The 14,587-nt window shown below is 41.0% G+C and overlaps 1 protein-coding gene across 1 annotated transcript; it reads left to right on the forward strand.

Moving 5' to 3' along the window:
* Positions 1-1,742: 1,742 nt before the first annotated feature.
* On the forward strand, positions 1,743-3,701 carry LOC136140866 (zinc finger protein 418-like). Its single transcript, XM_065899015.1, has 3 exons — positions 1,743-2,190; positions 2,347-3,337; positions 3,422-3,701. The coding sequence occupies exons 1-3, from the start codon at positions 1,743-1,745 to the stop codon at positions 3,699-3,701; spliced, it is 1,719 nt and encodes a 572-aa protein (XP_065755087.1).
* The last annotated feature ends 10,886 nt before the right edge of the window (positions 3,702-14,587 follow it).

Raw genomic sequence — 14,587 nt, forward strand, 5'->3', positions numbered from 1 at the left:
ATCCCATAATTTACATAGGTTTTCTTCAGTCTTTTTTCCCTCTGGCTGGATAATTTCAAATCACCTGATTCAAGGTCACAGACTTTTCTCCTGCTTGATCAAGTTTGCTGTTCTCTGTTGTATTTTAAATTTCATTCATTGTGTTCTTCAGCTGCAAAATTTAATTCCTTTTCCTTTTTTTTTTTTCTATCTCGGAACTTCTTGGGTTTTCTTGTTTGTTTGTTATTTTTGGATGCACTGTGTGGCATGCAGGATCTCAGTTCCTTGACCAGGAATGGAACCTGTACCCCGTGCAGTGGGAGTGTGAAGCCCTAACCACTGGACTGCCAAGGAACTCCCATTCTTGGAACCTGTTGATTTGTTTGTGTATTTTTTTCCTGCTTTCATTGAGTTTCTGTTTGTGTTCTCCTGGAGCTTCCTTAAAACATTTATTTTGAAATCTTTGTCCAGTTGTTTATAGATATGCATTTCTTTGGGTTCACTTGCTGGAAACTTATGCTCCTTTGGTGATGTCTTGTTTCCTTGATATTCCATGTTTCTTGGAGCCTTTTTTTCATGTTTCTGCATTTGATGGATCAGTCACATCATCCGGATTTTCAGACTTGTTTTGATAGGGAGAGACCTTAACTTGGGTTGGTTACAAGATCATTGGCTAGGTGGGGTGTGGCAGTTTTGGCTGTCAGAAGGGACCAGCCATGTAGTGGCTCTGCAGCTGTCAGCTGAGGTCAGGGACACCAAAAATTATAGGGATTCTCAATAGCCAAGTCTGCAAGGTGAACTCACAGGTACCTTGCCCTGGTGAACCTGGAGGGTGTGACATCAGTACTGTGTTCAGATCATACCAGGAATGTTTCTCATTTAGCCAGTATGTTTTTGGTTGTTGCCCACACCACAGCCCATGTGTATTTCCCTTTCCCACTGTTAAGCCTGTGCTGACTAGTCAGTTTTACTTCACTGTGATATCTACTCTGACTTCCAGCCCAGCGACAAGACCCATGTCTCTGGACTTCAAATCTCAGCCATTACTCTCATATATCCTCCTCTCCTGCTCTGCAGCTTTGGTCCGCATGTGCTATGAGGTGTCCACACATCCTTAAATTGGCCTTGAACAGCAGCTATTCTACTGTAGTTGGTTTCTGCTGGGTTTGGACATATGCTTCTACACAGTGTCACGTCACTAGCAGAATAGGTCCTGCAGGAATCCTCTGGCATATGAACAAGTTCTAGAATATGCCTCTCTACTTGGTGCTGCACCCTATCCTAATGTCCTTCCCCTGTTGAAGTGTACCATTCTTTTGCCTTAGAGGCACAGTCATGCCCAGTAGCTACTTCCCCAGTGGAATTACAAGTCTCCTTTCTGGAAAAGCATCCTGTAGACTCCTTCCTAGATGTGACACATTACCTTTATGATGATGCTGCCCCCTTCCTATAAAGTCAACATGTTTATTTGCGTGTGTTTCACCATCATTTATTTGCATTCATGTTGCTGCTGTGGAGCAAAGGATGCAGAAGCACCCTTTCAACAAAGCATTTCTATAAGCATATCACAGGCCAGGACTCCTAAGGCACCTTTGTTTTCCCAGAAGAACTACTCCAGTGAGACGTGTAGTCTGGTCTTGCAAAGTATTTTTCACTTGGCTGAGCATGAAGAAACACAACACAGCCAGAAAGTGTTCAGGTGTAGAATATGTATGAAACGATTTCATTTTAGTGCAAACCTCCTAAAACACCAAAAGCAGCACATGGCAGAGAAATCCTTCAGTAATGCTGTAGTCAGGGCCTTGTTTGTGAAAAGCTGCAAATGCCATGTGTTAAGGAAGCCCTTTACCTGTGAGGAAGTAGGGAAAGACTTTCTGGCCACCTTGGGACATCTCCAGCAACAGACCACTCACACCAGGGAGAAGCCAAACAAGATTGCCCAGCATGAGGCAACTTTACAAAGCAGAGAAAGTCATTACAGCTGGGGAGAATTCAAGAAAGCCTTCAGCCCGAAACATGCATTTGTTCAGAACCAGGGTGTCCACCCTGGAAGACATTGTTTTGTGTGCAGTGAATGTGGGAAGACATTCAGGTACAAACCCTCATTTGTTGTGCACCAGAGAGTGCATACTGGAGAAAGGCTTCATGTGTGTCATGAATGTGGAAAATCTTTCAGGCAAACCTCAACCCTCAATCTGCATCGAAGAATTCGTACTGCGGCAAGGCAGTACAAGTGCAGCAAATGTGGGAAATCCTTTAACCAAAACTTTGTCCTTAGTTATCCCTGGAGAAGTCACATTGGAGAAAATTGTTACTTGTGCAGTGAATGTGCACAGTCTTTGAGCCGCAGATCCATCATAGTTCGAGAACGGACATTTCACACTGGAGAAAGGCGTTATGAGTGTACTCAATGTGGGATATCTTTTAGACGAAAATTTTACCTCATTGTACACTGGAGAGTTCACACAGGAGAAAGGCCTTACGATTGCAGTGAGTGTGGGAACTCTTTTACTAATAGCTTGGTGCTCGTCCTACACCAGCGAGTACATAAAGGGGAAAGGCCTTTTGCTTGCAGTGAATGTGGGAAATCTTTTACCAATAGCTCGATACTCATTCTCCACCGGAGAGTTCACACAGGAAAAAGGCCTTATGAGTGCAGTGAGTGTTGGAAATCCTTTAGTCATCAGTCTTACCTCACTCAACACTGGAAGGTTCATAGTGGAAAAAGGCCTTATGAATGCATTGAATGTGGGAAATCTTTTATGTCTCGCCATGGCCTCCATTATCATCAGAGATTTCACACTGGACCAAGGCCTTATGAATGTAGTGAATGTGGGAAGTCTTTTACCTCTCACTCTGGCCTTCGTTATCATCAGAGAGTTCACACAGGAGAAAGGCCATATGAGTGCAGTGAGTGTGGAAAATGTTTTACCTCCAGCTCTGCCCTGTGTTATCATCAGAAGACTCATGCTGGAGATAGGCCTTATGAGTGCACTGTATGTGGGAAATGTTTTTACTCTTGTTCCACCCTCCGTTATCATCACAGAGTCCACACAGGAGAAAGGCCTTATGTGTGCAGTGAATGTGGGAAATCTTTTTCCTCTAGTTCCAACCTCAGTAATCATCAGAGAATTCACACAGGAGAAAGGCCTTATGAGTGTAATGAATGTGGGAAATCTTTTACTACTCGGAGGAACCTTCATTATCATCAGGGAGCTCACACTGGAGAAAGCCCTTATGAGTGCAGTGAATGTGGGAAAACCTTTAGGAGAGAGTCTTCTCTCATTGAATACTGTAGAGTTCACACTGGAGAAAAGCCTTATAAATGCAGTGAATGTGGGAAAGCTTTTTCATCTAGGTATGTTTTCCGTTATCATCAGAGAGTTCACACAGGATTGAGGCCATATGAGTATAGTGAATGTGGGAAATCTTTTATTTGTAGTTCCATTCTCCGTGAACATCAGAGAATTCACAGTAACCAAAGTCCTTATGAATGCACTGAATGTGGGAAGTCCTTTAGAGCAAATTCTTATCTCACTGAACACTGTATAATTCATACTGGAGAAAAGCCTTATAAATGCAGTGAATGTGGGAGATCTTTTTCTTCTAGGTCTGGCCTCCATTATCATCAGAGAGTTCACACAAGATCGAGGTCATATGAGGATAGTGAATGTGAGAAATCTTTTCCCCAGAGCTTTGCACTCCTTCCACGTCCATGTTGACAGAGGTGGAAGGTCTTAATGTGTGTTGTGAATGTGGGAAGTTGTTTACTTCTAGTTCCACCTTTTGTTCTTATTAGAGTTCACAGGAAGAGCCTTATTCATGCCAGGAATTTGGGAAATTGTTTCCTAAAGAATTCATCTCATGGGACTTCCCTGTTTGTCCTTTGGTTCAGAATCCACCTTCCAGTGCAGGCAATGTGCGTTCTATCCTTGGTCGGGGAACTAAGATCCCCCATGCCATGGGGCAACTAAGTCTGCGAGCCTCAACTACTGAGCCCACACATTCTAGAGCCTGTGCACTGCAACGAAGATCCCATGTGCCGCAACTAAGACCCGACACTGCCAAATAAATATTTAAAAAACAAAAGAGTTCACCCCGGTATACATGGTAGAGTTTACACTGGAGAAAGGCCTTGAATGTGAAAGGAAAAGTGCAGTTTTCTTCTTCAGGGTAATGACGTTGGAAGAAACTGAGGAGTGGCCTATCTGAATTCAATCTCATACATCAGTTGTCCACAGTGGGAGATACCCCTGAAATTTCAGTTATGTGGGTAGCACGTGTGGCTGTATTGCACTTTGTAACCTGTCCAGGTCTCTTCCCAGATTTATGTCACTGCCCGTTTCTGTGGCCGTTTTACCTCTATCGCCTGGCAGGTCCACACAGTGTGCATCAGTCACCAGCTCAGTGTGCTCAGGGAAACTGACCTCTGTTCTACCAAGTGTTGGAGCAAACCAGGAGTGGTAGCCCAGTCTGTTAGGGGTTGGTGTTCCCCCCTCTCTGACTATGTGTACAAAAGCCTGAAGGAATGTTGGCCCCGAGAACGTCATATGAATTCAGCTGACAATGTGCAGAGAAGGACATTTTCCAGGGACATATTCTCTCATGCTCAGTTTTTCCATCTAGCAAGTCACCAACCCAAACTGTGTGCCACACATTGTTTTGGTTTGTATAATACGGATGCCTTACTGTTTAAGGCCTATTTTGTTTTTGGAGTTCTTTGTACTGCTAGAGATTTTTTATAAGGAGATTTGGGCTCCACAGGCATGGGCCTCAGGGAGGATAGTACGATTGCAAAACGTGGCTTGTCATTTTTGGTCAAATTTGCATTGGTGCCGGTGAAGTTGTAGGAGAGAGGGCAGGGCTTTTTGGTCCTCATTTGAAGCCTGGATGCTATGAGCTTTAGGAGACTCAGACATCACTCTCAAGAGGAGTAAGGTGTGACAATCTCAAGTTCTTGGAACAGCATGAATTTTTTCCCCTGTTCATGGGGGGTATCACAAGAGATGTCAGCACTGTTGATAGGCATCTCCCATGGTCTTGCAAAGAGCATGTGCTCTGATGTCCACAATTCCATGGGTGACGGTCACTGGTTGTAAGACTATAGGGGTCAGGGGAAACTGAAACTGATACAGAAACTGTGTTAGTAGGGAGCAAAGGAGACAGCAGTCAGCTCATTGGAATGTGCTTCTTCTAAAAGTGCATCCACAGATGTGTTTGTGACGATGACTGATGTGCAGGATCAGTGTGTACACAATCTCAGGACCTCCAGGCATGTTTAACTTGTGTAGTTGAGGTCATTGTCACAGAAGATAATTGGAAAGTTTTGTGGATTTTTGTAACCTCCCTGTAATGTTCGCCTCAAGGCTGTTGCTGCACAGGCAGAAAAAAGAAAGGTAGAGAAAAGTAGTCTAGGGATGTGGCTCTTGTGAGCCAGCCAACATTCCTGTGGACTGAAGTGGAAATGTCCTTTATTACTTGCCAGTGTTTGCTGCCACTGAGGCAGGATTGACCCCCAGAGGGCATGACAGAAAGATGGTGGAATCACTATAGGGCTGTCAAATCTATTTTCCAAAAAAGTGGGGCATACAGATTTTGTTTATCTTGAAGTGTTTTTTTAAAGTTTTATTTAGGTGTAATTTACATGTAGTAAAGTACACACATTTAAAGTGAAGTATTTGATAAGTTTTGACATACACATGATACTTGTGAAAACATCATCACAGTCATGGTAGTGACCATGTCTGTCACTGTGTATTTGCTCCATGTTCTTTTATAATCTCTGTGTCCCTGCCCTTCACAGCCATCCAAGCAACCATTGATTTATTTCTCCTTGTAATAGATACCCTTGCGATTTCTATAATTTACCTGATGGAATCGTAAAATGTTTACTTTTGTTTTCTCCTGGTTTTGTGTTTTATAATTATTTTGAGATTCATCAATGATGTTAAATGAGGAGCTCTTTTTTATTTTTTTAAGTAATATTCTTACCATTCGATATAACAGTATTTATCCATTCACCTGTTTATGGCTATTTGGGTTAATTCCGTGTTTTGATGGTTGATAATAAACTTGTGCAAGCATTTGTGTACAGTTCTTAATCTGGATATTTGTTTCTTTTATCTTTTGGCCAAAAAATTAGATTGCAGTGTTTGAATCACAAAGTTAGGTGAACGTTTAGCTTTTGAAGAAACTAACAAATTGCTATTTAAACATGGTATTTTTTTCTTTTTCTTTTTTTAAAAAAAATTTTATTGGAATCTAGTTGATTTACAGTGTTGTGTATTTTTTTGTATTCATACCAGCAGTTGTATGAAGGTTCCATTTCCTCCACATCTTAGTGAATAATTAGTTGGTCAGTCTTTTTTTTTTTTTAAACTCTTTTTATGAGTTTGCTGTGCTCTCTCACTGTTTTAATTGAATTTCCCTAAGGATTCATGGTTAGCATCTTTTCAGATTTATATTTGCTATCTTTGGTTAAATGTCTCATTTTGTTTTCTGCTTTATTATTTATTTATTTATTTTGGCTACACTGCACAGCTTTTAGGATCTTAGTTCATCAAACAGGGATTGAATCTGGGCCCTTGCAGTGAAAGTCCTAACCATTGGACCACCAGGGAATTTCCTTTTCTGCTTATTCTTTGATTCATTGACGATTTTCCTTTTCTTTAACGAGTAGGACAGTGAAACAACAAAGATACCCATTTTACTGCTTTATGGAATAATTGCTTTCAGTACTCGAAGAACATATCTTGAGTTTTTTCAATCCTTTTGTTTCACACAATGTAATGGAGACATGTACTTTACAGTTTCAGATTAATCTGCCAGGAGAATTTACTTAGTTCTAAGTAAACTTGATGAATGGCACCCCTCCACCAGCCTCTTTTTTTCAGCATTTACTAAGAAGAGTTTATAATTATATGTATGTTTCTCAAAGAGCTGAGGCTAATCCATTGAAATGTAGTCATCAGGATTAATTAGGCCTCTTTCTCTCAGTCTTTTTGGTGTCTCTCAGTCTCTTTGGATAGGATAGAATCCTAGTTTTCATAATTACTGCCTATCAAATACAGCTGCACTAATCTTGTTTACATTTCCCAACACTTTATAATGTTTCAGTTCTGTGACTACTGAACTCCCATCTTCTGTTTTCTCATTCTCCCTTTATTTAAAAATTCTCCCTTTATTTAAAAATTTATATATATATATATATCTCACAGGGTTTTTTGGTTGTTTTTTTTGGTTGTTTTTTCTGTTTTTTATTTTCTTTTGGCTGTGCCACACTGCATGCTGGATCTTAGTTCCCCAACCAGGGATTGAACCCCTGTCCCCTGCAGTGGAAGTGTGGATTCCTGACTACTGGGCCACCAGGGAAGTCCCTCTCAATCTCCGTTTAAAACACCTGATCACCTCTGCAGAAATTACCATGGAGTTCAACTCTTTCCTGCTGTCAGTAGTTACTGAATAAAACGTTTTTTTCCATTGTTGTTTTTATCATTTCAACTAACATCTGGTTGTGTTTATCTCTGACACCATCAGTCTCAGAAGGGAACAAAGAAACATGCTATTTTAGTATAGTACAGTGGCTGCGTTGTTCAGAGTTGAAGCATGTATGTGAATGGTCTCCTGAGTCTTGAACTATTGGGAGTAGCATAAATGCAGAATTTTTTCTCATTGTATTACCAAACTCAGGTTTGGTTGCTCACGGCTGAAAAGCCAATAATGGAGAAGGAAGTGTCAGGAGGGAAAGATGTTTTAATCAGAAAAGCTGGCAGTCCGGAGAGAAGGTGGACTCATGACCCGAGACCAACTCTGAACATTCTGGTCAGCCATGACAGTTTTGTTTTGTTTTTTGGCCACACGTTGCAGCATGTGGGATTTTAGTTCATGAGCTGGGGTCGAACCCATGCCCACTGCAGTGAAAGCATGAAGTCTTGATCACTGGACTGCCAGGGAATTCCCAGCCATGATAGTTTTTAAAAGGAAAAAGGGGAAAGAATCTCAGTGAATCGTCAAAGCAGGAGGTTAGTTTCTGCAACTTTTCCATTGCATTCAGTCTGGCTGACTTCGGCTGTTACCCCTGTGGGGTCTGCTTGTAGGATTGCTTAGGGATCTGTCGAGGGTAGAGAGCTAGTCATTCTTTACTTAATTCTTTTTAATCTAGGAAAACAATGAACAGGTCAGGCAAGGTATGGTGTGCATTCAGGAGAGCATAAGTCAGGAGTTAGTTTAAATTGTTTACTGACCTCATTCCTTTAATTAGGTTCTTCCAAGGTGAGGGGGGACAGAAATGGGCAAACAGGAATGGGGCCAAAGAGAGCTTTCAATTGACGTGATTATTATTTCCTTTGTGATTGCAGGGACTTTTCTACAGTTGGGAATTTGTATTGTCTGTGTTAGCATTCTCCGTAAAAACAGAAGCAGTAGGATATATAGATACAGTTCCATATCTGCAAGTTCTGCATCCCAGGATTCAGCCAACCCCAGATGCAGAACCCCTACATCCAGAGGGCCAACTGTGCTGGGCCATCTTATGTAAGGTAATTGAACATCTGAGGATTCTGATATCCAAGTGGTGGAGGCTGGAACCAGGTCCCTGTGGATACATCCCCTGAGAGATGACTATGTTAAGAGGACATTTATTATAGGAATTGGTTATGGAGGCTGAGAAGTCCCACAACCTGCTGTCTGCAAACTGGAGAACAAGGAAAACTGCTGGTATCATTTAGTGCAAGACCGAAGGCCTGAGAACCAAGGGCCTGCTGGTGTAAATCCCAGTGTGCAAAGGGCCAAGATCCATGAGCTCTCGTGTCTGAGGGCAGGGGAAGATGGGCTAGTTCTGCACAGACACTAACGGAGAGTCCAACACATTCACCACGACAGCCTTACCGTAGACTTTCCCATGAGACCAGAGTGCTGCTCTCATCCAGGTGAGACAAGCACCATAAGCACTGGCTCATTCTGATGACTATGTGTGTCTCCTTTTCCTTGATGTCTTCTATTTTGTTCTTTTGGATAACTTTGATGATAAACCCACACCATGGTCTGACGAACACCTGTGCACTGGTGTCTTCAGGCTTCTGGCAATTCATCTGCTTCCTGCTCTTTGACAGTGACACACAAGTTTCTCAGTTCTGTTTTGTCTGTTGGGCAAGGAGAACAGAGGTTCCAAGTGTAGTCTCTGGGTTATAAGTTCATTCTAGAAGATCTCAATATTTACATAATCAACTTTATATATTTGTAGGCTCACATTTTATGCTGTTTACCCAACTGGGACATTTTGATTCAAAATTGAATAACGATGATGATAACTGCTTCATACTGCATATAGTGTATAGAAACATGAATGGTATTAATAACTATTTTAACATAATTATATAAATTGTATAGTGTTATTCACTAGAGGTTCAAAGAATTTTATAATATATATAGGAATGTTCAGGGTAGAAAACCACTGCTGATTTGAAATTTATGTTGACATCTAGAAGATTTAATTTACAAAGCATTGTAGGAAAAAATATGTTTCAATGGAGAGGAAAAGACTTGGGAATACTCTGAGTTGGAAAGGTACATGTGGAGTTCAAAGAACAGAAGGAAGATCTTCTGTTTAGGGTATTGTGTGATGGGGACAGTGGGTAGCAAAGAAGCAGAGAAAGTAGGTATCTGAGGTTATCTCGAGGATTAGAATGAACACAGTTTTTTGTTGGGGAGACCATGGCTTTGTGAGGGATTAGTCAAGTAGGACAAATAATCATAATTGTTTAAGATAAAAGGTGCTAAGTATTGAAATGAATTTATTTTATTAAACTATATTTTAACACCTTTTAATGTTTGTTTCAGTTGGGAGCTTTCTATTTGTTTTAAAAAGTTAGTAGTGATTATGCATTTATGGAATTTAGAGTATTCAGTGGGCAGCTTTGGGAAGTTATGTTTTCTTTTTCTTTTTTTTTTTTTTTTTGCGTTACGCTGGCCTCTCACTGTTGTGGCCTCTCCCGTTGCGGAGCACAGGCTCCGTACACGCAGGCTCAGTGGCCATGGCTCACAGGCCCAGCCACTCCGCAGCACGTGGAATCTTCCTGGACCGGGGCACGAACCTGCGTCCCCTGCATCGGCAGGCGGACTCTCAACCACTGCACCACCAGGGAAGCCCTGGAAGTTATGTTTTTACAAAAGTCACTTCTAGAAATTACTGTGAGCCATTAGCACCTGCAGGATACTTTCAAATAGTTGAATTCTCTTTGCCTGTTTATCTCACAGCTTTAGTAACTCTATTGCCTTTTATTACCACTAACAGTTATATTAACTTAGTAATATACATATGTTAAAGTCCTAACGCCTAAGTGACTGTATTTGGAGACAGGGCCTTTAGGGAGGTAATTAAGGTTAAATGAGGTCATAAGGGTGGGGCCCTAATTCATTAGTACTGGTTTCCTCATAGGAGGAGTAGACACTAGGTGTATGCCCACAGGGACAAATAAGGCCATTTGAGGACCCAGTGAGAAGATGGCCTTCCCAAGCCAAGGAGAGAGGCCTCAGGAGATACCAAACCTGTTGACACTTTCCTCTCAGACTCCCAGCCTCCAGAAGTGTGAGAAAATAAATTTCTATTTAAGTCAATCCTTGTATGGTACTTTGTTATGGCAGTTCTAACAGATTAACACAAACATCATTAATGTGTTCTCTTTCCCAAATAAATAGTGAGGCACAACATGCAAAGGACAGCAGAGACAATTGGTATAATTCTAAAAATGGTACAAAACTATAAATTAGCTTTGGGAGGGAAGGGAATTTAATATGGAGTTTCCTATTTTGCTTCCACTTGTGCTGCAAACCAAAACTTAGCTCCAATTTGCAAAGTCCCCAGAGAAGCCCAGTAGTGAGAGTCAGACTTTAAAACTCAGAATCACTCTTATTTCATACAGTGTGTTGTGGCTTACAGCTGTAATGGAGTAACAGGGTCTGACTTATCCTCTTGTTGTCATCAACTGTAAAACTACAAAATACAAGAGAATCCAACACATTCACAGCAACAGCGTTTTCCCTAGACTTTCCCATGAGACCAAAGCACCATTCTCTGGGAAAAAAGCCGTGTTCACCATTCTCATCCTGGTGAATATGCTGTCTCCTTTTACCCTGTTCTATTTTATCTTTTTGGATAAGTCTGATTATGAACCCACAACATGGTCTAATGAACACCTCTGCAAAGGTATTTTCAGGCTTACCAAGATTCATCCTTTTGTTATCTTTGGTAGTGACACTCAGCTTTCTATTTTGCTTTGCCTTCTGGGCAAGGAGAACAAATATTCTAAGTGTAGCTCCTGGGCTAAAATTCTCTCTGGAACACCCTACCATTTATTTAATCAACTTTATATATTTGTAGGCTCACATTTTATATCATTTCATCTTTCAGAATATTTTGATTCAAAATCGAATAACAGTGATAACAACTCTGCTTCATATTACATGTAGAGTATAAAAAACAGCAAATAATTATTCAAAACCAATTTTCTAAAATGTTATACTGTTATTCACTACAGGTCCAGGGAATTTTATGGTAATACAGAGAATATTCAAGATTTAAGAGTGTAGATTATAACAGCACTTTAAACGTTAAACTATGTTGACACTTAAAAGATTTATTTGAATTTACAAAGCATAGTGGGGAAAATAGATGTTTCATTTGGAGAGAAAAAAACCTGGGAATACTCTGAGTTGTAAAGTCTCATATGGAATTTATGACTGAAGGAAGATCAATGTGTTTTTGGTATAGTGTGTGATGGGAAGAGTGATGAGAAAAGCAGAGGAAGCAGGTGAAGGCTTCTTTTGCCAGGTATCAGAGGATATCTCAGTGATCAGAATGATCTGAACTTTTTGTAGGGAAGATGATGAGTTTGTGAGGGATTAGTCAGGTGGGATAATAATCAGTGTTATATATGATAACAAGTGTAAGTATTCAAGTGAATTTATTAAACTATATTTTTGCATCATTGAATATTTATTTTAATTGAAAGTTTGTGTTTGTTTGAAATAGTTCTTAGAAGTGATGCATTTACGAGCATCCCTCGTGGTGCAGTGGTTAAGAATCCACCTGCCAATGCAGGGGACACAGGTTCGAGCCTTGGCCCAGGAAGATCCCACATGCCTCAGAGCAACTAAACCCATTTGCCACAACTACTTAGCCTGCGCTCTAGAGCTTGCAAACCACAACTACTGAAGCCCACGTGCCACAACTACTGAAGCCTGTGTGCCTAGAGCCCATGCTGCACAACAAGAGAAGCTAGTGCAATGAGAAGACTGAGCACTGCAATGAAGAGTAGCTGCTGCTCGCCACAACCAGAGAAAAGCCTGCGCACAGCAACGAAGAACCAATGCAGCCAAAAATAAATAAAATAAAATAAGTAAATTTTAAAAAAGAACTGATGCATTTATGGTATTTAATAGGCATATTTTGGAAATTATGCTTTTATAAAGGCAATTTCAGAAATTACTGAGATCTATTGGCAATTGGAGGATACTTTTAAAAGTTGAATATTCTTTTCCTCTTTATTACCTAGCTTTAGTAAACCACTTGCCTTTTATTACCACTAACATATATTAACAGAATACTTTTCATAGGTTGAAGCCCTAACCTACAATGGGATTGTAGTTGGACATAGGTCATTTATAGAGGTAATTAAGGATAAGTGAGATCATAAGAGTGTGGCTGTATCCCATTAAGACTGGTTTCCTTCTGTTCACAAAAACTCAATTGACAATCAAGTTAAGAAGAAAAAAGTGAATGTTATTCAACCCAAACTGAGGATTATCACCCAGGAGACAGACTCTCAGAATCTCTGAGGTCTGTTCTGCCTTTTAGAAGTTGAAGGCACAATTATTTACATTTTTCAGACAAAGGATTGTACAAAAAAATGACATACTGACATTTTACATAAAGTTCATAGGCCAAGTAAGCATGTACAAAGCGAGCAGTGAGTCAGCATGACCCCCAACAGAGTTTGGAAAGAATGCTAATCTTTTAAGAAGTTCCATTGCTAGCATCAGAAGAAAGGGAAAAAAAATTGATCTTTACATTCAAGAAAGCATTCCCATCTTTGAGGAGGACTAGTTAGTGTGTGTAGTGGAATAACTGAGGACGTGGAAAGGAGACGTGACCCATGACTCCCTCCCCCCAGCAAACTGGCGACTGGCGAATAAGCCAGAACTGCAAGCGGTCCTGATTGCTTTGAGCACCCCCCCCACACCGGCAAACCGGGGGCATGCGAATAAGCCAGAACTGTAAACAGTCCTGAATGCCTTGAGCGCCCCCCCCCCCCCGGCAAATCGGGGGCCTGCGAATAAGCATTGAGTGCTTCGGGCACTGATCCATGCGATGTCCTCAGTATAATCAGAATGATGGGAACACAAGGAAATGTCCTTGTGCTACTTCAGTATAATCAGAATGGTGGGAACACAAGGCAATGTCCTTGTGCTGATTTTACGCTCAAGGACGAAGCATGGCATGTTTTCAAGAAAGCCCATTATTGATTGTATAATTAATAAAAACATATGTTGCTGCTTTGGCATTTCTGGAATGTTAAGAAAACAAGTCTTTAAATGTAAACCTAGGTAATGCTTAAATAAGAGCTACCACAGCAGGACAGACGGCACTGTTTTGCCTGAGCGAGCGGCAGCCCTCTACTGCTGTGCTTCGGCACAATTCATCTCGTGTGATGAGTTTACTTTCGGCCCTGTCATAAGAAAAACTACAACATTTGGCGCCCGAACAGGGACCTGAAGGTAAGTAATCGCGTGATCGCGGGACCGAAGGGGAAATTGGTCTGCTCAAGAGTAAGCGAAACCTTCGGGAGCAGTAGAGTAACTGTAATGGGGAATTCCCATTCAGTAGAATTTCAATACATTAGACTCCTGAAACAGTTATTACGGAGTTCAGGAGTGAAAGTGAAACCAGAATGTTTTGATGAATTGTTTGCTCTGGTTCGTAAACATTGTTACTGGTTTCAACCTACTGGTCATAACCAGTTAAATTTAAAAGTTTGGAAACAGGTTATGCGAGCCTTAAGAAGAGCTCATCAGCATGGAGACCCTATATCTGTCCGTGTTTGATCTCTTTGTAAATTAATTTCCCTTGCCCTGGAACCATTACAATCTGAAACTGAAAGTGAAAATGGGGCGCGCCCTCAGCGTCCAAATTCTGCTCCCGATCATTGTGCTGCTTTTCGTACTCTGTTTCGTAAGTCTCCTATAGAGGACCTTCCTCCGCCTCCTCCTCCCCTTGTGTCTGAGACAGGAGAGCATTTTTCAGGTTCCAGTGATGAAGGGGCTTTTTCTGATGGTGATAAAGATCGGGAGCAAGCTAGCAAACAAAATGAGATGCCACTTTCTCAACAGAATGAGATTTCTGATATGTTTTCAAAGTTGAAAAATTTGATGACTAAATTGGAAGAAAATAAAAACAATGCTGCCACCCCTTCATGTCAGGAGCCATGTCCTACTATTCCTTCGGCTCCTCCTTTAGAATTAGCAGCTTATCCTGTTGGAGCCTCTCGTCAGTTTCGCTTTCCTCTAAAACCTGAATCTAATAGACTATTCTTGGAAGAAGAGATGAATAAGG

Source organism: Phocoena phocoena, chromosome 20 (assembly GCF_963924675.1).
Source record: "Phocoena phocoena chromosome 20, mPhoPho1.1, whole genome shotgun sequence".
Lineage (NCBI taxonomy): Eukaryota > Metazoa > Chordata > Mammalia > Artiodactyla > Phocoenidae > Phocoena > Phocoena phocoena.

Excerpts from the sequence above, each read along its gene's own strand:
- LOC136140866 (XM_065899015.1), top strand. The coding sequence starts at position 1,743 with ATGGCAGAGAAATCCTTCAGTAATGCTGTAGTCAGGGCCTTGTTTGTG. Across the intron at positions 2,191-2,346 it reads CAATCTGCATCGAAGAATTC|AACGGACATTTCACACTGGA; the intron begins GTACTGCGGCAA and ends TCATAGTTCGAG. Across the intron at positions 3,338-3,421 it reads GGGAAAGCTTTTTCATCTAG|TTCCATTCTCCGTGAACATC; the intron begins GTATGTTTTCCG and ends TTTTATTTGTAG.